The sequence below is a fragment of the Cryptomeria japonica genome, chromosome 10 (genome assembly GCF_030272615.1).
Source record: "Cryptomeria japonica chromosome 10, Sugi_1.0, whole genome shotgun sequence".
Classification (NCBI taxonomy): domain Eukaryota; kingdom Viridiplantae; phylum Streptophyta; class Pinopsida; order Cupressales; family Cupressaceae; genus Cryptomeria; species Cryptomeria japonica.
In genome coordinates this window covers 774,305,924-774,330,932 of record NC_081414.1, presented here as the reverse complement: position 1 = coordinate 774,330,932, position 25,009 = coordinate 774,305,924, and the positions used below count along the sequence as shown (strand labels likewise).

The following is a 25,009-nucleotide window of genomic DNA, read 5'->3' as shown; positions in this document are numbered from 1 at the left end:
AACATATATTGCCTTTAAGTTTAAAATATTTATCGTCTACTATTCAATATTGATTAAAAAGCTAAAAATAATTTCCTTGCAAGTGAGAAAAATGTCAAGTAATGTACATGCATGGGTGTCTAATTGGTTGAAAAAGTACCACTACCGTCTTCCACTCAATACCATCTTTCATATAGAGGAATTAAGTGTTTGCTACTGGTTGAGAGAAAAAACGATCAATAGAATTGACAAAAATGGACCAAAAAATAATATAAAAAAAATCAATAATTATGCTTTGTACTTTAACTTCCTGTATGGTTCCAAGGTTAAAATGAACTTAGATGTAAAAATATATAATTTACAAATTGAGATATAAATTTATGTGACTGGCCAATTTCTCAATACCATGAGCTTCAAGACCTTTACCTTGCTAGATGTATATGAAAGGTCACTATTAGGCCAATGATGACAATCAAAAAACACAACCTATCTGAACAACTCAGTATGAAGTTCATGAGATTTCTTGAGGACAATCATGAACTAGTTTTCACACAGGACCACTTGAAGAATGGTTGCTTGCTACTTTTAAGTTTAATTATAAAATCAAATTCACAGTGCATCAAGTCATGCCATCATTTAGGTTGTTACATGCTCACTATGGGATACCTACGTTATATGTTGTGAGGTCCAACATAACAATGAAAGTTCCAGCTCTTCTTCATGATATTGAAAATGAAGAGATATTACCAGTGCATAAATGGTTAATAGAGTAAAACTTGACACAAATTTTGAAAACCTATTTACACATTGTATGTATGACTAAATTCAATTATTATAATATAGTATAGATGTTGTTTAATAGTTATTACTACTCCGTGAATGATTAGTCAAGTGAATTTTTTTCCATTTTTTAAATATCATTTGGATAAATGATTCCGAATTTTTAATTTGTATAATATTTTACAAATGTTGTTATTATACCTCTAAAAAGTATGATATTGCCTTTATCTCATTTTAAAAACATCATTGATCATTGAATTTAATTGCACTTCATACTTTATCATTAAACATATAAATATTTCATATCTCGACATACTTTACTTAGATTTCTAAAAATATAGGTATTCTAGTTTAAAATATATTCTTAAATATTAATATAATAACATGAAAATGATTATCAAAATAATGATAAATGATAATTAGTTTTGTTGTGTCATTACACTCTACCCCCTGACTACCAATGTAATTACATTTCTTGATGCAATAACATAATGTGATGGAACAAATCAACATAAAAATATACTACATATAAATTAAACATTATATGGAAACAATAAATAAAATTAATGTAAACTAGTATATTAAGTCTTCAATAATTAGATATAAAACTAGTTAAAAGCTTCTATCCTCTTCCCACTGTAGAAAAAATAGCCCATTCGCGAAAAAATCGTAAAGAATATCCGCACTTCCAAAATATTTGGATTACTTCAAATTTATAGCCACGTCAAAAAGACTTGACTTCCATTAATTTTTATGTTCTGATCCTAGAATTTACTTCTTCTATATTCTGTTTTTCTTTCAACATCAAAAGACATCGACGTCCACTTAGTCTTCAACAATTACTTGAAAGTGTTGTGACCCGACTTGAGAAAAATATTGAAAGACCAAAATTACGCGTCCGAATAAATCGGGTCTGCGCGCTGTCAAATATTCGTAATTGCGTGAGCGACGAAGTCGCATGAACTTCCCTTGCGGAGGACACACCCCACCAACACTTCATTGCGTGGCCTATTTTAAATTCGAAAATAAACTGCAAACTTAAAACCATCTACGCACTACTTAGAAGCAATTGCTAAGAAAAATACAAACGCCATGATTATTGAAATGGCGATGAAGTACTTGTTCCTAGCAATTACTGTGATTATTGCAGCGCATTATTGCAGTTCTTTAACAGTGGATGGTGGAGATACGCTTCTGTTGAGGGATTCCCTCACTGGAAATCAGACCATAATGTCAAAGAATGGCATGTTTGCATTAGGATTTTTCAGTACGAGACGGACGAATAATCGTTACATTGGCATCTGGTATGCACAAATCCCTGAGAAGACCATAGTTTGGGTGGCTAACAGAGACAATCCTGTCAGAAGCATGTCCGGCGTTCTGCAATTTTCGAGCGATGGTCATCTCAGATTGTTTGATGGAAAGGGCTTGCCAGTTTGGTCGACTGATATTGGCCTGAAAGGATCGCGGGCAGTGATAACGGACACTGGCAATTTCATTATGCTGAGTGATGGCTACAACAAATCTGAGATTGTTTGGGAGAGTTTTGCGCATCCGGGAGATACATGGTTGCCTGGCATGAAATTCTGGAACGGAATGACGCTAACTTCATGGAAGAGTTCTTCAGATCCTGCAATTGGGTTCCTCTCTTTTGGAATCGTCATGTCTCCTGAAAAGACTGAGATGGTGACGGTCTATAACAAGACTGTTCCGTTCTGGTCCACTGGAGAATGGACTGCTACTTATTTTACCAACATTCATGAGTTGCAAGGTGACAAGACAATTCAAATATCCCCTTCGAAGATATCTCCTTCAAGCATATTCTTCAATTTCAGGTTAGAACAGAACCTGGTGGGGCGGATCGTGATACAAGATAATGGCATAATAGGTCTCTACTACTTGATGGAAGATAAGACATGGAATTTGATGTGGTCAACACGAGGAGGCCAATGCAGTGCTTATGATATCTGTGGGGCGTATGGAGTGTGTTATCCCAATGAAGTGTGTGGTTGTGTTGATGGCTTCACCAAGTCCAAGAACGAGTCTCATGTTTGGCAGTCAAGCGGCTGTGAAAGGCGAACACCTCTACACTGCTCTGCCACAGAGGGCACCGCCGATGGATTCTTTGAAGAAAAGAAGAAATACTTGCCCCACAAAGAAGCTGTCTTAATCAACAACGAGACACTACAGCAAGGCTGCCGGACTGCTTGTCTCAACAATTGCTCCTGCACAGCCTTTGCTTTTTCTGTTTCTGATCCACCCATCTGTAGATTGTGGTTTGGGGAATTGTTCGGAATGCGTGATGATTCATCTGCGGGCCAGTCTGTTTTCATTAGGCTGGCTGCATCTGAGTTACGCCGCTCGACATCAAAGGGAAGCAGGAAAGCCCATGCTCATAGCAGTTTACTTCCTGCTACGGGCGCTGCTGCAGCTGTTGTTTTAGCTTTCCTGTTGGTCGGATTTCTTCTGTGGAGATGTCGAAGACAGCCCAAGAAAAGCGTTGAAGAGGACGTGCCAACTTCGCTGAAATCATTCACTTACAAAGAGTTGCGAAGTGCAACCCAGAATTTCAAGCATAAGCTGGGTAGCGGAGCATTCGGTTCTGTTTACAAAGGAACTCTGCCAGACAACACGCTTGTAGCTGTTAAAAGATTAGAAGGTTCTGGACAAGTAGAAAAGCAATTCCGGGCTGAAATAAGCACCATCGGGAGAATACAGCATGTGAATTTGGTGAGGCTCTGGGGATTCTGCGTTGAAGGCTCTCGAAGGCTTCTTGTGTATGCTTACATGCCCAATGGCTCTCTAAAGTCTTTTCTCTTCTGTAAAGATGAAGAGGTAGAGAAGGTGTTGGATTGGAAGACTCGGTTTGAGATCGCACTGGGCACTGCACGAGGATTAGTTTACCTCCATGAAGAATGCAGGGATCGCATCATTCACTGCGATATTAAGCCTGAAAACATTCTGTTGGATGGCGACTTCAGCCCCAAGGTGGCCGATTTTGGGCTGGCAAAGCTGGTGGGCAGAGATTTCAGCCGCGTACTGACGACCACAAGAGGAACTCGAGGGTATTTGGCTCCTGAGTGGATATCTGGCCTTCCCATCACTCCCAAGGCGGATGTATTCAGTTTTGGCATGACTTTGCTGGAAATTATATCTGGGCGAAGAAATCTTGAGCTGAATGTAGAGGAGAGCAGATTCTACTTTCCTACCTGGGCTTCGTCTCAAATTCAGAGAGGAAACATAATAGGTGTTGTGGATGCAAAGATAGCGAATGAGGTGGATATTGAAGAGGTAGGAAGAGCCGCTATGGTGGGGATGCTGTGCATTCAAGACGATGAGAATAGGAGGCCGAGCATGAGGGAAGTAGTGAAGATATTGGAAGGTACAATGGAGGCTCCTGCGCTACAAATTCCAAGGTCTTTAGTGGTTCAGGTAGATCAGGTGGACGACGAAGAAGACAGCGACAGCTTCCAGTTCACTTCAGCAAGCAAAACAACGGGCTCGCGAGCAGGTCTTAATTGGTGTTGTTATTATAATAACAAATATTAAAAGAAACGTTCATAATAGATATAGAATCTAGGTTGCTGCTGCTGCCATCGTTTTATTAGTAAACAAGTGATATAGTGGCGAGACTTTCTTTTCTCAGTATTGCAATAATAGTAGTGTAGTTGTTGAATAGCGAATATATGAGTTATGATGTATTAATTTAAGAGTGGGTTGGATGATAGTTTGAGAACAAACATATGATCATAGATTTAAGTCACATGTATTGTAATTTTATTGAGTTTAAGGAAGATTATGATTGTTAAAGATAATATTGGTTCCAAACTCTACATGATTAATAGAATTGAAGTGTTTCTTAGAGAAAATATTAAAATATTGTCATCAATTTTTTTCTCTTGTTGTTTGTTCTAATGATAGATCATAGATTTCGATCAAAAACATTGGTGACAAAAAAAATCTGCATGGAGTAATCCACATGAAAAAATATTGAAATCATTATGGATTGTTGAAATGTCATGATTTTGATAGTTAAATATTGATTACCAAATAATTTGTTAGTAAAAATGATTTAATAAATTAATTGTTTGATTTTAAGGATTTTTTTAAAAAAATTTTAAGAAATATTTGTTAAATATTGATGACTAAATTATTTGTTAGTAGATTGACTTTGTAGTTGGATTAGTTGATTAAGCATATTGGAAGGTTAGTTGATATTAATTAGTTGATGAGAAGCAAATTTTGATTGTAGTAAGTACTTTGTAACATAGCCAAAAGTATAGTTGATAATAAATATTCATTGTTGATTTTAGAAAAGGTTAAAGAATGTGTTATCTAGTTGATAAATGAGTTGGCATGGCATATTAATTTAGAGATAGATAAGTAATAGTTTGAGATAATAGACTTTGCATAGGCTTAATTTATTCCAATATTCTCGGTATAATGAATATTATAGTTGTTACATTTGACCTTGACACTAAGTTTGATTCACGGTAATGTTGCTAACATAGTTGACATTGAATGCATTCATATTTAAAAAATTATTAAGTAAATACAAGAAAAAAAAAATCTTAAATAATAGTAAAGTAAGATAAGATAAATCTTAAACAAATAAAAAGATTTAAGAATGATATCTTTTGATTTTTTTAAAGATAGATAGATATCTAATTAAAGATATTTATATTGATTATCTATAATTAAACATTAAATATATTTTTGATTATAATAAATTCATAAATTTTTCTTTTTAAAATACAAATTTTTAAGAATGGTATTATATCTTTCATCACAACTCCTTTTATATAAATAATATATAAGAACATAGCTATTTAAATATAAATAAATAAAAATCTTAGATAACTCAATTAAATATAGAAAGTAATCTTTCATAGATCAAATAACTTTAACACATTAATTTTTTTATTTTTATTTATGAATTTAAGATTAAAATACTATTTATTAGATTTAATTTATTATTGATTTCATAGTTGCACCAATTATGATACAATCATAGTATACTATGTAGAGATGTTTTATGTATAATGTGTTCCATATCCCTACTCTCTACTTTAATATCACACTCTTTAATAACTTCAACAATCTAATAATCACTAACAATTTACATTTCTTTTCTATCAAAAAGTAAATCAAATTGTTAGTTAATAGAATTCATCTTCATTAAAGAATATGAAATAGATTTTGTATTCACATTTATAGCAACACATCATCTATCTAACATGCACGATGACCTATACCATAAATAGTGTGAACATACCATTACTACAACACATTAAACTTTTTATCTATATATCATTCACTAAATTTAGTTTAATTTTTGTTTAGTCTTTTCACTCGTTGTTTTTCAGAATAGTTTTTTTAGTCTTTTCATTCTCTGATTTCCATGAATAGTCTCTTAAACTATACTTTTTCTTTGACGTTTCTAAAAAATGAGGATTATAATTTTTTTGCAAAAGTCCTCTTTCATTTTTTTTTAGTTTCTATAAGATAATTTGAACTTTAATATATCTATCTTATAAAACTCTTACTAATTTTTTTATTTTATTTAATAAAATTAAATACCAATTTAATTATTTTAATTTATATTTAATTCTTTTTAATTGTTCATATGATTTAGTCTAAAAGGAGTAGTTCTATAGAGACAAGGTTAAGAATGATCTCAGTGTAGTGATATAACAAAAAATACTACTATAATAGAGTTGAAAGGTTTGTGTGCACCAAACATAGTCAATTAAATGCTAGGAGTATGTAGTTGAGACAACCATGCTTCATTATAAAGAATTGGATTGTAGAATCTCCATGTAAGCTTGAATTACAATATTACAATTTGATAGGAAAAGAGGACTAAATTTAGTTCCTTCTTTTCTACATATTTTCATTTTCAATGTGGTGGCAATCAATAAAATTATACATTAAAAATAAGTTCCTTATAAATCTTGTTAGTTACAATTTTTATTTTATTTTTTTGATCGGTAATGGGCACTTTTTAAGGTGTCGAAATACTATTGCTATTCAAATTCGTGAGCACACTAACCTAGCAAAGTAATCAAGCCTGCAAGCCCAATGGCCCCCAATAGGGATTTGAACCTTGATGGTGGTTTCACCAAGAAAGTGTTTTAACCACTATACTACATGGGTCACCCCAGTTCCAAATTAATATTAACCAATGAATTCCATTAATAAAAATGTGTTAGAAATTTGAGAGTGCTATTTAATCATACAAAAGTTATGCAATATTTAATGAGCATTTATTAAATAAATATAAAATGAAATTATATAAAGGTAACAATTTGATACATTAGAGTAGTTTATAGTAGTTTAAATTACAATGATGAATATTAATTTTCTATTCATCATAAAGTATAAGTGCACGTGGAAGGAACAATTTAACTTTGATAAAAGTATTAAAGATGATTTTTTATTATATTATCATCAACGTCTACAAATAGAAAACTATTTCATGAATTAAAAAATTAAAATTGATTACATCAAAATAAATCTTCTATTAATTTTTTATCTTGAATATATTAAATTTTAATTATAATTTATAATTAAACTAAAAATAAGAACAAAACAAAATATAATTAAAATCTTTTCAAAAAGAAGGAACAAAAAAATTTAATTACGTCAAAGGCATTTCTTATTTGACTTGCACAAGATAACTTCCTAGATCAATCTTCCATATTTATGCAGAAAGATGGAAGACGGTTGCATTTTATGGGACCATTCAATCAAATAATGTTTTCCTCTTTGAAATTGTTGGTAGTACAAATCCTACTCTCATTTTGTTACACATCTAGGAGAAATCATGTACCAAAGTGATGCAACTTTCAAAATGTTTGAGACACATATCTCAATGTTGATGTAATTATCCCTTTTTCTTTTTCATTTATTTTTACTATTCAAAGTGATTGGAGCTCCATACCACAATGTAAAAAATCCATTCTCTAGAGTTTGTATTGAAAATGATTAATTCCCTAAACAAGATAAGAAGCTAATTTTCCAAATAATTTATACGACAGTTGATCGATGCCTTTGAATTTAGGAAGCACTTGCGAAAACTCATTTTTTTGTGTAGTGTCCTAAGGTTTTTGGTAAATGGGACAAAATGCAAATATTCTCCACTAGATTTTACACATATAGATAGAAAGACCACAACAAAACAAATTCTATGTTGGTCAATCATATTCTAACGTAGGATAAAATTACCTTGGCTTCTTTAATGAGTGGCATTCATATTATTTCATAATAAATATATTATACGTTTTGATTGATTAAAGAAAGATACACTTCAACTTTTTATATAACTACTAAAAAGCAACTTCCTAGAGCACATAATGATTGTATGCTCAACAAAAAACCAAACCCAAAATATACAAAAAAACAAATAGTAGACAATAAATATATTACATATTATCTTATAAATAATATTATTATTAAATTTAAAAAAAAAAAATTTTATTTTTTAATTTCTTAAATTTATTATATAGTATTTTAATTTTTTTAATATTTAAAAAAAAATATAAAATTTATTTAGCATCTATTAGTACTTTTCATTTATATATTTTGAATTTTAAAAAAGTCTACCATGTTTTATGATTAGTGTTCCTTTTAGAAAAAAGTTATATATATATATATATATATATATATATATATATATATATATATATATATATATATATATATATATATATATACTATATATTTAATTATCTATATTTTTTTTTTCTTTTATGATTATTCTTTTATAAGATATTCTTTCTTCAAGTTACAATTTATTTTTAAGTATATTGTAATATATTTTAAATTTATTATAAGATATTTTGTAGGTCATCTTTTTAAATTATTTTACTTTGTAGACAAAGATGATTATGATAGTTGCATAATTGAAAATATTTATTAATTATAGATCATGAATATCTTAGATATAGAAAATCAATTAAATATAATCATATATGTGAACAATTTCTCTATGTATTTATCTCTTCCATTTCTATCTATCTCTCTCATCTCCACAACCCTATCCTTCTCCATCTCCATCTCCATCTCCATTACCATCAATATATATATCTTCCTCTTTATATACTCCCCCTATCTCCCTTTCTCTTCCCCACTTTATCAATCGCTCTTTATATCCATATCCTTCCCTCTTTCTACATTTCTCTCTATTGTAGACATAACATGAAAATATTGGTAACGGACCCTAATTATCTCTCTCCTTCTCTCTCTTCATATACATCTCTTTATCTCTTCATCTCTATCTCCATATCTCTCTATATATTCTAATCTCTACATATATCTTCTTCTCTCCCCCTCTATCTTTATACATATCTACCTCTCTCCCATACTCTCTCCCTCTCCCTCTCCCTCTTCCTACACATCTAGATATCTATATCTCTTTTCTTCTCTATCTCTATCTCTACTTCTCCATATCTCTCTATATATTTTAATCTCTACATATATCTTCCTCTCTCCCCCTCTATCTTTATACATATCTACCTCTCTCCCGTACTCTCTCCCTCTCCCTCTCCCTCTTCCTACACATCTAGATATCTATATCTCTTTTCTTCTCTATCTCTATCTCTACTTCTCCATATTTCTTCTTTTATCTTTCCCTCTATCTCTATCTCATTATCTCTCCATGTCTCTCTATATCACTTTGTATCTCTATCTTTATCTTTCTCTCTCATTGTCTATATATTTATCTCTTCCATCTCTATCTATCCCTCTCTGCTCTCTTTCTTTATATCTCTCCTTCTCTCCATATCCCTCTCCTTCTCCATCAATATCTCTATCTTTCTCTATATCTCTATCCCATATCTCTATAACTAATCCCTCTTTATATGACTATCTCCCTTATTCTCACCATTCCAGACATAATGTGAATTTATTGATAATGTAATTTGATTATCTTCCTAATTCAGAGGTTTTATTTAACTCATCTTTTGATGGACTAATTCGTGATCTTTTCCACACAGAACATCATTTGCCAAATGTCTTGTCAATTGATCTTATGTATGCAAAAACATACTAAAATTTATTACATACCAAGATGGAATTGGTAATAAACATTTTGTAATAAAAATATATCAAAGTCGAAGTTGACAAAGCGTACAAAAAGCGGACGAGGATTTTTTTTTAAAACCTCACACTTCAATTTTTAGAAACGCGAAGAAAACAAAGCGGAAAATTCGGCAAAGACGTGTCCGTCTCTCGTCCGGCATAAAAGACTTCACTCAACCAGTACACGTTTACAAAAGACTTGACTTACATTCGGTCGTCATTCGTCAAGACTAATTACAATGAGCGCGCGAATCGCGAAAGAACGGAGTCTTGTCAAATCTTTGCTTTTATATTGAAAAAATGGAGAGTAGAAGGAAAAGAATGCAGATTTTATAGGTAGCGAAAAAATCTCTTTATTTGATTCCCCGTAGAGAAAGAACAGAATCGAGTCATTTCAGTGCGCTGTCAAATCTTGCTGTCTTTGATTCCCCATACCACACTACTGAATTCGATGCCTTGTTGAAATATTTAATTTAATTGTTGTCGACGGCAGTCACGGCACTAGTTGGGCCATGTCGAATATATGCCAAAAACATAGCACCATCTACGCACTACATTGAAGCAATTGTGAAAGAAATCTATTTCAATGATGTAAAATACAGATGTAAAAATGTAATGCAATAGGTGTTCTTCTACTCTATCAAAATTTCAATTCAAACATTCCCTATATACATCTACAATTCATACATAAATTTAGTAATGTTTCTATCTATTTTTTGAAATATCTAATATTTATAATTGACCATGACCTCTCTTCACTTATATGATTTTTCTAGTGGACTATCATGCGTGGTAGATTTTGAACTATATGATGATAAGAATAAGAAGGTTTTAGTCTTCTTACAAAATACTGAGATTAATTAAATGAGTGAGTTAAGTATTCTAGGTGAAGATCGTGTTGTTTCATCTTTATATTCCCTCATGATATGTAATTTTAAGGTTATCTTATAAAAATGTGTGAAATTTTAATGTTTCATCATGTGTGAAGGAATTGGATGATGATAGAGAAGTTGAGATCTCAATTCCATTGTTTCTCTTCAAAACAATTGAATCCTTTATGCTAGACATTTCTCATGGGATTGACATGAATTCATTTTGCAACCAAGCTAATCAAGATTTTAAGTTATTTCATCTGGCTAATAATTTTAGTGTATGCAAGCATAGAGGGAACCATTTCAAATCAACCACCCAATGGGGATATTTTAGAAGAAATATTTTCTAGTTTTTTAATTTTAATTTGTTTAGAATATGTAATAAAATAAACTAAACAATTTATTGGTTACAAGTAATGTTACCCATTTTTTTTAGATTCAAGTAAAGAAGTAGACGATTCCTCTTATTTAGCAACATGGATGAGATAATGGTTCTACACTAAACACTTCATATAATTTAAGATTGTTGTAGAATCTGAGGCATTGATTTAACAAAGAGACATCATTTTGTAGGTGCACACTAGTATATAATTTTGTAATTTGTGTTATTAATACTTGTTGATCATAGATATAGGTATTGCCCTTCATATTTATGTTCTTTCTTTAGCTATTAAAAATATAATATTATTAGTCCTAGCAATACTTATTTAATAGAAGATAATTTATGCTTATTTGATTGCAATTACCTAATTAGCCTAGGTTAACCTAGAGAGAAAGTTTACATTCCTTCACAAAGAATTGTGGGCTAAATAGTTCTTACAAGAGAAAATCTTCACTCTAAGGTTTTGTTTATAGTAATCATATTTTAATCTGCACTTTTCTAATATTTATTTATATTTTATTTCTACATTTGAGTATCCTATTTGTTTGGATCAATGATTACTTTACATTGTTATATGGTTTAAATTAGGGTTATTTATCTTAATTTTGATATATTTTTAGCCTACTTTAGGCACCCTTGGCTATCGCATCAAGAATTGCTTTTTTTATATTTGATGTGTCATTAATAGATCTAGCTTTTTAATACGAAAGTGTGATTTTGAACTTTATTTGCATATCATTTATTTGTGGCACATGCGCTAATTGGGATCATACTCTTCCACATAAAGTAACTCTTATCTAATCCTCAACATGGCCCAAACTAAGAAAAAAAATTATATTCTATTGTTTCAATAATCAGAATAATGAATATTATGATCATAATGCTCTTATAAAAAAATAAAAAGAAAGCATGTATCATTTGTAGAGAGCCCAAGTGTGTGTGTGTGTGTGTGTGTGAGAGAGAGAGAGAGAGAGAGAGAGAGAGAGAGAGAGAGAGAGAGAGAGAGAGAGAGAGAGAGAGAGAGAGAGAGAGAGAGAGAGAGAGAGAGAGAGAGAGAGAGAGAGAGAGAGAGAGAGAGAGAGAGAGAGAGAGGAGGGTTGATGGAAATAGAGTGAGAGATGAGTGAGGAGAAGGGATGGAAAGAGAGGGACTAGAGAGAGGAAGTGAGAGAGATAGAGGGAGTATGGGAGGGGTTGAGAGAGAGAGAGAGAGAGAGAGAGAGAGAGAGAGAGAGAGAGAGGGGAAGGTAGGGGTTGAGGAAAAGAGAGGGAGAGACTTGAGAGAGAGAGATAGCCCTATCTTCATCCCTCCCTCTCTCTCAACCCCTCCATCCCTCCATCCCTCTTCTCACATGGGATCTCTCTATCTCTAGTCTCTTCCTATCTTTCCATCAAACTCTCTCTCTCAACCCTTCCCTTTCTCCCTCACTCTCTCCGGTCTCTTGCTCATTTTTCATCTCTCTCTCTCTCATCTCTATTTCCCTCCCTCCCTCTTTCTCTCTCTTAGGTATCTCTTTTTCCCTCACTCCCTCTCTTTATCTTGGGCACTCTCTCTCAAGTCTCTCCCTACCTCTATGAAGGGGTCAAGAGAGAGAGAGAGAGAGTTCCCAAGTGAGAGAGGGAGGGAAGGGAAGAGAGAGAGATCTTGAGTGAGAGGAATGGATGGAAAAAGACAAAGGGATTAGAGAGAGAAGAGCTCGAGAGGAAGGGATGAAAAGAGATGGAGAGAGAGACCAAGTGAGAGAGAGAGAGAGGGAAGAAGGGAGGGGTTGACAAAGAGAGAGAGGGAGAGACCCAAGAGAGAGAGGTTGATGGAAAGATAAGGAGAGACCAGAGAGAGGTTGAGGCAAAGAGAGGGGGAAACCGAAGAGAGCCCATGTGAGAGATAGGGAGAAGGGACAAAGAGAGATCTAAAGAGAGAGAGTGAGCGGGAAGGGGGGGTTGAGAGAGAGAGAGAGATGAAGGGAGGGGTTGATGGTAAAAAAAGGGTAATTCTAGGGAGAAATCCTAAGGGAGAGAGAGAGAGAGAGAGGAAGGTAGGTGTTGAGGAAAAGAGAGGGAGAGAATTGAGAGAGATAGAGCCATACCTTCCTCCCTCCCTCTCTCTCACTTGGGTTCTCTATCTCTCTCTCTCTCTCTCCTTCAACCCCTCCCTTCCTCCCTCTCTATCACTTGGACTTTATGTCTCTCAACCCTCCCCTTCCTCCCTTCCTCTCTCTCACATGGGCTTTCTATATCTCTAGTTTCTTCCTCTCTTTCCATCAACCTCTCTCTCAACCCTTCCCTTCATCCCTCCCTCTCTCTGATTTGGGCTCTCTCTTGTCTCTTTCTCTTTTTCCACCCCTTCTTCCCTCTCACTTAGGCTCTCTCTCTCTAGTCTCTCTATTTCTCTCAATCATCCCCTCTTTATCTCTCTCGCATGTCTCTCCATCTCTTTTCCTCTCTTTCCCTCTCTTAGGTCTCTCTATTTCCCTCCCTCCCTCCCCCCCTTTGTCTATCTTGGGTACTCTCTCTCTCAATTATCTCCCTCTCTATGAAGGGGTTAAGAGAGAGGGAGGGAGGATAAGAGAAAGATCCTAGGTGAGAGGGAGGAAGGGATGGAAAGAGATAGAGAGAGTTGAGAGAGAGGGAGGAAAGGATGGAAAAAGAGAGAGAGAGACCAAGTAAGAGAGAGGGAGGGAGGAAGGTAGAAGTTGAGGGAAAGAGAGGGAGAGAACTAAGAGAGAGAGAGAGAGAGAGAGAGAGAGAGAGAGAGAGAGAGAGCATGTTATAGAGAGAGAGGGAGGGATTGAGAGAGAGCTCAAGTGAGAGAAAGGGACGAAAAGAGGGGTTGAGAGAGAGAGAGCCCAAGTGAGAGAGAGGGGGGGAGGAAGCTAGGGGTTGAGGGAAAGAGAGGGAGAGACCCCAGAGAGAGAGAGATCAAATGAGAGGGAATAAGGGATGGAAAGAGTATAAGAGACCAAAGAGAGCCTAGTTAGAGAGAGGGATGGAGAAAGGCAAGGGTTGAGAGAGAGAGAGGGGCTGATATAAAGAGAGAGGGAGAGAGAGTGAATGTGAGAGAGAAAAGTGGGGGTTGAGGAAGAGACTAGAGAGAGAGAGAGAGAGAGAGAGAGAGAGAGGAGAGAGAATTATAATATGAGCATGCTAACCACTGAAACTTGACTAAGTCTAAAATTTATATGAATATTCTAAAAACTAGAATCTACATTAGAACTCCTAAAGATCTGAAACCATTCTCAAACTTCCTACCAATATATACATAAAATATAACTTAAAGTATAACAAAAGGACTTATACTTGAATATTATATTTTATGTATATATTTCACTATTAAATACAAAGAGAGAGAGAGAGAGAAGGATTGAATTTTTTGCTATACAAAGTATTTGGTATATGTCAAATGCAAAATTTGCATTTTTTACAATTGGTGCACACCAAATTTAGTGTGTGGCATATTTAGTGTGTTACAAGTTGTCTACCTTGGATAAAACCAAGCGATGGACTTGGATTTACATTGGTCATCCAACCCAAAGGCTTGGACATCCTTCATAGGCTTGAGATGTGTTTTTCAACAAACAATGAAAAATTTCTAACATTTTTGTTCATGCTCTCCATCAGGTTTGCAGTTGTTTCAATGCAAACTAAAATAAACACCATACAATCATTAAGCTCTCTCTTAGCTATCCAGCCATATAATAATTTTAAAGTTTGATTATGTTAAGGTCTTGATCTCTAATTTCTTTTGTCAATATAATATTTCCATTTTTTGTCAAAAACCAACATGTCATATTTTGGGCACAGAGTTTTACTCATTTATTGAATTTTGAAACAAATTACATATTTATAAACTAGACTCCATTCTACACAATTAAAAAAAAAACTATTGATTTTTTATTAGTTTTCACAAATTTTTGGAGGGAGCATGCTCAAATTTATGTTTTTCAAGATGTGTCTACTTGATAATTTTTTTAAAAATCATATATTCATCAAAAAATTAACTGAAAAATTGGGCATAAACTTCAATGTGTCAGCTACTTTCTCACTCGAGCGATTAGAAAAATTCTAAAAAAAAAGTTAACATTTTAGGTGCACCACATTTGGTGCTATGTTATGTTTTTTTTTAATTGAATATAGAGAGTAAACTGAGCTCCAATAGCTATATTAGAGCTTCATCAGAGTGTCATGGTATCCTTCCAGATATGCAGTTATATCAAATAAAATGTACAGATTAGGACAAAATACCTCCCTACCCAAGAAGTACATGCTAAGACAAAAAATAGCCTTACATGATATATAGGTCTATATAACTACAAAGTCATGTACAAAATATGTCTGTCTATATAGCTACAAAAGTATAAACAAAAAGCTATCCATCTAAACATAACCACAATGAGACGGTTTTGTGCTAAATCCAAGCAATCCATCCTGAATGTCCTTCCATCCACACCAGCCTTCGATCATCCAACATTCTAGAAGATTGGACCATATGTTATCGAACCACTTGACCATTACCTCTGATTTCTTCCATTAGAGCATCTAAGGCATTGACAAAGGGTGTTCGTTGAACATTCATCCTTCCCCAGATGTAGCCATGAGAGAGTTCAAAGATGAAGATTCTTATGTGCCCGTCTGTGAGAAATCTACGAAACTTCTCCTTATTCAGCTTAATGACCATGGTAACCTGCGAGAAAACATAATGAAAAGTGAGTCTTCGAAGAAACTCATTAAGAGCCCTTTCTTGCCCTTGAAATATTTCTAAGTTCCCAATTTTCCATAAATACCAAAGAATTTCACCAGATAGCAGATTCTAGAATAGGTTAGTGTCTTTCTTAATTCCTTTAATACACCCAGTAAAAACATCAAGTATGCAACTATGAATCAGAAAGTAAAACCAAACATAAGACATACTTCCTTAGCTATAATACAATCAAAAAATATGTGTCTACTAGATTCCTTAACTTTGCATATAGTGCACAATTCTTCTTTACTATAATCAGATCTAATAGGTAGCTTATCAAGCATTAGCAACCATCTGAACATTTTTTTCCTGGGATCCAACGGAGAACTTCAGAGAGCCTTAAAGATATTACTCCATTACGCATGTGAGAGATATGAATACCACTTAACATTAACATGATTAAGAATATTGTCATTATAAGAGAGAGTTTTATAGATAGAAATAGGTTTGAAATTACCAAGCGGGCTGCCATCAATCCATGAGAAGGAAAGAAACCGATCTTCATTCACATCACATGTTTTAGGAAGTTGCAAGAGATCATAAGCATTGCACATTATGTTATAAGTCCTTTTATTAGATATAGGGAGTTGATACTTCCCGAAGAGATCATCCCATGAGATGAGAGCACCATTAGCTATAATATCTTTAAGACAACAAATACCTTTGCTGGCCCATTTTTTGGCTGAGCACCCTTGAGTGAGGGCGAGAGGTTTACCGTTATGAGTTAAGTTCGACCAGATTGATCTTTCCCTATAGACTTGGTTATCTTGGCTGCTCCAACTATTGCCAATGCTAAATCTAATGGTTTCCCATGCTTTCCAAATAGTTTTAAAGACAACATAGCCTGCGGTAGAGACTGAGAAAGATCCAGCTAACAGATCACTAATAGGGAGGAACTTCCAGGATTTAACCTTCTTGGGGACACCTAGCCTAATATTATTACGAATGAGTACTTTCCACGGTTCATTACCTTCCAGTGCATGAAAAATCCATTTGGCAGTAAGTGCAATCCCTTGCACTTTCAGATCCTTAAGACCCAACCCTCCAATAGATTTGTCAATACAACACCACTCCCATTTGACATAGTGGGATTTTCTATGACCTCTAACATCTAACCACAAGAAATCCCTCATGTTTTTATGCAGATCATTAATTTGGTAGTTACTAAACATCCAAACAGATGCATACTATATACTGTAGGAGGATAGGATCTTCTGACACACTTGCATTCTCCCTGCTAATGAGAGATAGTGTTTTTTCCATTTGATAAGTTTGGAGTCAATCTTACCTTTAATCCATGCCCACATATACTTAAGGCAAGGAGAGATAGCAAAAGGAATCCCCAGATATCTGACAATTGTGTTCGGTCCTCCCCATTGAAACCCATAGGTGGAGAGCCAATCTGGAGGTTTCTCAGTCTATCCAAGCATAGTAGATTTGGTTTGAGAGATCTTTGCACCTGAGGTGTCACAAAATAGAGTGAGCTTGGAAGATAAAGCATTCAAGTTCTCCTTGGATAACTCAAAGAAGATTGCAGTGTCATTAGAAAACTAGATGTTAAGTAGCTCAGATTTATCTGGAAGGGAGATTCCTCTAACCTTAGGGGAGAGAGAGTTTTCCCTGAGTAGGTAAAACAGAGCATCAAATGCTATTACAAAAAGGGTAGAGGCTAGAGGGCACCCCTGTCGAATAGATCTACGAAGCTTGAAGGGATGTGAGATCATCCCATTCACTTCCACTTGGGCATGAGCATCCCTAAGAAGAACTTGAACATAATGGAAAAAGATCTCAGGGAATCCAAAGGCTTTAAGCATGTCGGAGATAAAGATCCATTCAATCCTATCGTAAGCCTTTTCAAAGTCCAATAAGAATATGGCCACCTTTTGATCTGAGAGTCTAGCCCATTCCATAGCCTCCCTGCTGGTAATAAGATTTTCCAGGATGTATCTCCCTTTAATAAATCTAGCTTGGGTGGAACAGATAAAATTGGGTAGGATATTCTCTAGTATTATAGCAAGCATCTTTGCAAGTATCTTATAGGAAACATTAAGTAGTGTAATAGGGCCCTAGTTTTTTATAAGAGCCTTCTCCCCTTCTTTGGGAATAAGCTTGATAAGTCCTCTATTGATGTCAGCTCCCAGAGACCCTGACTTGGAGGCTTCATTATAGAACTCAAGGAAGTCATCAACAATCCCGGTGATATTGGTCTTATAAAATTCAATGGTAAGTCATTCCAGTCCAGGGGCTTTATCATTATGAAGGGAATTGATGGTTCTTTTGATCTCTTCAGTTGAGAAGGGTCTACTAAGAGTCTTGTCTTCTTCGGGAGATAATATCTTGGGTATAAGAGCCCGACATTTGTCCCTAGAAATCATGGAAGCAGGAGAGTCCTCTAAGGAGAACAACACCTTGTAAAAGTTGAAGAATTCACTCAAGATTTCCTCATCAACAGAAACTTCCCTACCGTCCACCCAAAGTTTGTCAATTTTTTCCTAACACTGCTTTTGTTTCAGAAGGTTAAAGAAGAATTTAGAGCATTTGTCTCCTTGAGATAGCCATAACATCCTAGCTCTAGTTTGGGCTCCCAAGGCTCTATCATGTTGACGATTTCTGATCTTATCTCTAGCCACCGCCACCAAGTGGGTAAGGTGAGAGTTGTTAGGATTATTTTGAATGTCTTTCTCTGCCTTATGCAGGTTAGAGGATATGATAAGCTCTACCTGCCTGGCATCCTTGACCTTCTTCTTTCCAATGGTACAAAGAATCTTCTGCCAACTAGTTACTAAGGTATTCCATTTATGGATATTAGAAACATCTTGAGAGTTCCACTTATTGAACAACCTCACAATATGGATAGCAGCTAAGACATCATGATCTTTAAGAAGCTTATTGTTAAGAATGAATTTTCCACCACTCTTATTAATGGGCTTGCTCGAGTTCCTAAGGGAAATATCTACAAAAATGGGGTGATGGTCAGAAAGGGAGGAGGGCCTAACAATCATTGGGCAACCTTGTTGATCTGGGATAAAAGAAAAGACACCTTTATTGGTGTAAAATATGTCTAGTCTGGAAAGATCATGTTGTAAGCTTTCTGATAGTTGCACCAAGTAAACCAAATGCCCTTATAGACTTGTTTTAAACCTTCCAAGGGATCAAAGAGTCTCTTAATTCTTTTTAGTCTCTCAATGAAGCTTCTCCCCCCCTTTCCAGTCAACAATGGCTCCTCCTACTTTGTCTTCCTTATGTTCAATCATATTGAAATCTCCCCCCAGGATCCATAGAATGTCAAGGAGTGAAGTAAGCCATTGCCAAAGGTCAGATCTATCCCTATAGTCATTGGGAGGGTAAATGGTGCACAACCCAAAGGAAGAGTCACCATGTTGGAAGGTAACCCAAATAGCTCTATTGCATGGGGAAATTCTGGAGCAAAGGATAGAGTTTCTCCATATAGGGTTAACAAGAATAGTAGCTCCCCCTTTGCCTTTCTCATTCTTAGTGAAGAATTTGAGGGAGTCCCTCAAAATAAAGTTAAGATTGACCTCTAATGAAAAACCAATGGCTTTGACCTCCTAGACCAGGGCAAAATCCAAGTCCTTATGTTGATTGAGCATTCTTCTCACCACATATTTCCTATCTAGGGATTCCAACCCCCGGATATTCCTAGGCACTTCATGGAGGACAAATGGTTAATTTTTATTCTTGTCACCCTTAAAGCTATTAAAGCACTTGGGGAAGCTAACCTTCCGGTTAGATTTTTTATGCAGGGGAGACAACTTGTTTTTAGAGCCTAATGGCCTACCTCTTTTCCTCTTAATGAGTGCTTTGGTTTTAGATATTTCCTCATTCAGATTATCATTATCCTTTAATCCCTCATCACTAATAATTGGTAAGTTGGATCTTAAATCAGTCTCAACGTCAGACTCATGAATGCCAACTGAGGAGGTTTCTTCACAGGAATCTCCCTTAGATAGGCATGTCTCAGATGGGAAAATAATTTAGGATTGTCAATCGTTGGAGCAACTGGGATAACCTCATAGAAGACATTATCATCATCAATTGGGGACTTCGGTTTCATAGGGATAGAATCCAGGGAGGCAATGACCATAGAAGGAGAGGCATAATCTCCAACCCCGGGGGGATCATCAACGCCGGTCTGAATTAAGGTCGAATTAGATAAATTATCCAAGGCTTGGAACTGATTAGAGGTAGGAGCAGCCTGAGTATCACAAGGGACGGGAGGGTTGAATCCCTTCTTTTATTATCACCACCTCCACGATCAATCCCTTCAAAAGTCTACACAATTGACTTGACATAAGAGTCCTTGTCAGGGTTGTTCATTACTAGAGTCTCAGGCGGGGGCCTACATCCATCCTCTTCCATGCATGTCTCAAAAGTACATGATTTCTAGTGCCCTCTAGCCCTAATTTTTTCCAAAGACAATTGTTGGGCATTCAAATCCCTCCATTTGGGAGATGGCAACAAAAACAGCGAAGTGGGGAGGGGGGTCTGCAGTAAAGGAACCAAAGTCTGCATCTTTTTCAATAATAGGGGGGTTAACCAGTTGAACTTTTGGGAGACTATCCATCACATTATTAATGGCCTTACTGAGAGAGTCCAATTTAACTCGGATAGGTGGTGATTCTTCATTCTTGGAGGAGGAATTGAGGGGGGCAAAACCGTCTTTATTAGCGGTGGTTCTAGTGGGGTTACCAATATTTTTATTCTTAGTCGAGAGAATAGGGAATGATCCTCTGATGTGACCTTCTCGTTTACATAGGAAACAAGAGTTCAACCCCCCTAGGGTTTCTAAAACACAAGTGAAGGTGTCATCTCGAAGTTTAATTTCAAGAAATCTAGGGATATCAATGCTAGGATTAATAGATACTAGGACTTTGGCATCCAGGTGGGGGAGAAAATTCGAAGAATGATCAACCCTAATCACTTTGCCGATAGATTCAATAATTTGAGGAATTAAATTTCAAAAAATGGGGGGTATATTTTTAATTAGGAGCAACGCGGGTAGGAAATAGCCAGAATTTCTTCATTAATCGCATCAAAGGACCATTTGAGGGCTCTGAAGGTGGTTTTCCCAAAGGCCTAGAACTGTTTATCAAGGACCTCTAACTGTGATTTATCATCCTTAAATAAAATAACATATAGACCCTTTTGAATCATTCTACACAAAGAAAAATTAAGCCCTATCTTTCTAACCCACACATTTTTCATCCACTCATCAAGAAATTTCCTAGCCGGACATTTATCTAAATTAGTAACTGCAAAGAAAATGTCAATATCTTGGAGCCTCTTATTTTCTAGTTCAAGGGCTTTCACCATGGAATCATTAGGGGAAATAGAAAAAGTACGAGGAGTCGAGGAAGGGTCCTTACCTCGTCCTCCATCTTTGCCATGGTAGTCAGAAGACAAAGCACTTACCAGATGAAATTTGGCTTCACGGGGGACTTGCAGAGCATCATCGATGATGGTGTCTCGAAAGGACATGCCAATAAGTCCTTCTTCCATGAATTTTGAGGAGGGTAGTTGGGACACATTCAGACCATTTGAGTTTGCCTCCACTTGCACTTGCAATAACTGCAAAAACCACATGGAGAGAGCCTCGGCTTGGGGTTAGGAAAAAAAAAACAAGAGAGAGAGGGAGAGCAAATTACCACTATGGAGGAGGTCTTACCACCTCCTCCAAATGCAGGAGCAAAGACCCCAATCTTCAAATGCAACCAAGGGGTCCACGTCAAACCCTAGTTGTAGACCGCCTCCTCTCAGTATTATCTTCCATTTTTTTCATCATCCTCTTACCTTGGTTTTTCATGTTATCTTTTTTTTATAAAAACATGACCAATAAATGTGGTGCCCCTTTTTGAAACCCTTAATCTCTGCCATTTTCATAACATGAAAGTAGATTCAAAGCACTTCAACATTGTTCTTATTGCATCTTCAAATTTTGAGTGTACCTATCTTCAATTTCTCATCGAAGTTCAGAATTTGCTAATTTAAAAAAAAAAAAAAAAAAAAAGGTGCCATCTTAAGGCCCCTTTTTGGTCGCCCACCTTTTTTGCCCGTACCCCATATACTCTCTTCAAGTTAGAATTTATTTTTATTGTATTGTAAGATATATCTAAAAAAATCTAAGATATTTTATAGGCCACCTTTTTCAATTATTTTACTTTGTAGACATAGATGATTAAAATAATTGCATGATTGAATATACTATTAATTATAGATCGTAAATATCATAGATATAATAAATCAATTAAATGCAATCATATATGCATAAACAATCTCTCTATGTATTTATATCTTCCATCTCTATCTATCCATCTCCTCTCCACATCACTTTCCTTCTCCATCTTCATCTCTATCTCCATCACCATCAATATATCTATGTTCATTTCTATCTCCATCCCCTATCCCTCTTTGTTCTCCACTTTATCTATCCCTCCTTGGATCCCTATCCCTCCCCCTCTCTTTGCATCTCTCCCTATTATAGACATAACATGAGCTTATTGGTAATGGAGTCTGATTATCTCTCTCCTTCCTCCCTCTTCCTCTACATATATTTATCCCTTCATCTCTTTCTCTCTATACATTTGCATCTCTAACTATATCTTCCTATCTCCCTCTCTATCTCTATATATGTCTACCTCTCTCCCCTTCTCTCTCCCTCTCCCTGTCCCTACGCCTCTAGATATCTCTATCTCTTTCCTTCTCTATCTCTATATCTACCACTCCATATTTTTTCTTTCATCTCTTCTTTTATTTGTATCTTGTTATCTCGCCATCTTTCTCTATATCACTTCTTATCTTTATCTTTTATCTTTTTCTCTTTCCCTCTCTATATATTTACCTCTCCCATCTCTATCTGCCCCCTTCTCTCTTTAAATCTTTATTCTTCTCTCCATATCTCTCTCCTTCTCCATCTCTATTCATATCTCTATCTTCCTCTATATATCTATCTCCTATTCTCTATCTCTTTCCCTTATATCTATCCCCTTTTTTTTATCCCTAGCTCTCCCTCTCTCTCTATTGCAAACATAATGTAAGTATATTGGTAATGTAGCTTGATTATCTTCCTAATTCAAAGGTTTTGTTTAACTCATGTTTAGATGGACTAGTTCCTATCTTTGCTCCACAAACAACATCATTTGCCAAATGTCTTCCAATTGACCTCATATACAACACAAATGTATGCAAAAAAAAAAAAAAAACGACTAAAATTTTCTTCAATTGACCTTGCACACTTCTCCAATGTACCTAATGTACCTATGGCACCAAAGTGCAATTGCTGGTAGAAATTTTGTAATAAAAGTATATCAAAGTCGAAGTTTAAAAAAACTACCAAAAACGGAGGAGGATTTTTTTTTAGAACCTTCAACACTTCAATGTTTAGAAACGCGAAGAAAAACAAAGCGGCAATTTCGGCAAAGACGTGTCCGTCTCTCGTCCGGCACAAAAGACTTGACTGACTAATACTTTAACTGGAAAGAACGCATGTATAAAGGATAGAACGCAGTGCAGTTTGTACGCTGTCAAATCATTTCTCTGTCAGTTCAACGTACCATTAACATTATGGTAGAGTCCGAGTAAACGTCATCCCAATCTAGAAATTACTCGGACTCTGCCATGTATTATTTTTGACTTGAACGTTTGGAATTATTGGCTCAAAGCAGACAAATTTCTGAATTCACTAGCGTGGGATTAAGAATTTGGTCGTAGCAATTACTATCAGTATTTCTCTGCGTAATTGCTGTGCTCTAACCCTAGATGCTGGAGATACACTTCGACTGGGGGATTCGCTCACTGGAAATCAGACCTTAATTTCCAAGAAGGCCATTGTTTGGGTGGCTAACAGAGAGAATCCTGTCAGAAATATGCCAGGCATTCTGAAATGCACCAGTCTCTCAGAAGGGCCATTGTTTGGGTGGCTAACAGAGAGAATCCTGTCAGAAATATGCCAGGCATTCTGAAATGCACCAGTCTCTCAGAAGGGCCATTGTTTGGGTGGCTAACAGAGAGAATCCTGTCAGAAATATGCCAGGCGTTCTGAAATTTTCAAGAGACGGTCATCTCAGATTGCTTGATAGAAAGGGATGCTCAGTTTGGTCGACTGATGCTAGCCAGAAAGGATCACGAGCTGTGATAACGGACTCTGGTAATTTCGTTGTGCTGGACGGCCACAACAAGTCTGCAATTGTTTGGGAGAGTTTCGCGCATCCGACAGATACATGGTTGCCTGGCATGAAGCTAACTTCCTGGAAAAGTTCTTTTAATACATGATGAAAAAGAGATTTTAACACATCTTTTAAACCATATGCAATAGGATACGTCAAATGTCCAAATTAAGTGTATTTCCATACACTTTAAAATATTACAATATTCAAGGTTTTGTCTACTTCCTCAAGAATCAGTGGATTCAATTGATAGTCTCACTAAAGTGTTCTTAAATGATTTTAATGTTAATATGGACCTTAGAGTAACAATTGACAATAAATTGAGTTTGACGAATGCCAATCAAGCACACTAACAACTATATAGTAAAACATCAATCCAAATTCTCTAAGTTGTTTCGTTTCCCATGCTTTGACAATCTTTGGAGAAGGTAATGCAATAAATTGTAAATATTTCTCCCAAGGAAATTAATTGAAATATATTTTTTCTTATTGATAGGGCATACTCTAGAGAACAATAGGGCATACTCTAGAGAACAAGTCATAGCTTGACTCACTTGATTCAAAGTTATGGTGTGTAATAATTTTGAAAAATGAGAATTAAATAAGAATATAAAGTGTTTAAACATAAAATATAGCTGTGTTTATCTCATAATTTTATTTTGAATGTGGAAGCTTAAAATGTCTTGAATCAACTACCTAATGTTTAGAAAATAATATTGTTAATGTGTTTATTGTATTAGAATCAAAACAAAAATACTCTATAGGTCTATCTTGAGTGTCTTTAGGTCAATCTTGAGTAGGAGAAAAATAATCCTTTGAAGTGCAAATATTATGTGGTACCTAGATAAGAAACATCTACATCCCAGTTCAAATTGTGATCTTTAGTATACTAAGATGTGTAAGGATACATTTCTTTTAAATACCTTCAAGGAATCTATGGGATTCACAGGGGTAAGTGAATCTATGTGAATCTCCTTATAAGAGTATGTTTACAA

At 35.3% G+C, this 25,009-nt stretch overlaps 1 protein-coding gene across 1 annotated transcript; it reads left to right on the top strand.

The window, feature by feature from the left end:
- Positions 1–1,863: 1,863 nt before the first annotated feature.
- LOC131026952 (G-type lectin S-receptor-like serine/threonine-protein kinase At2g19130) lies at positions 1,864–23,810 on the top strand. Its single transcript, XM_059212795.1, has 2 exons — positions 1,864–4,270; positions 23,560–23,810. Exons 1-2 carry the CDS (start codon positions 1,864–1,866, stop codon positions 23,808–23,810), a joined length of 2,658 nt encoding a protein of 885 aa, XP_059068778.1.
- The last annotated feature ends 1,199 nt before the right edge of the window (positions 23,811–25,009 follow it).

Excerpts from the sequence above, each read along its gene's own strand:
- LOC131026952 (XM_059212795.1), top strand. The coding sequence starts at position 1,864 with ATGGCGATGAAGTACTTGTTCCTAGCAATTACTGTGATTATTGCAGCG. Across the intron at positions 4,271-23,559 it reads AACAACGGGCTCGCGAGCAG|CAATTACTATCAGTATTTCT; the intron begins GTCTTAATTGGT and ends ATTTGGTCGTAG.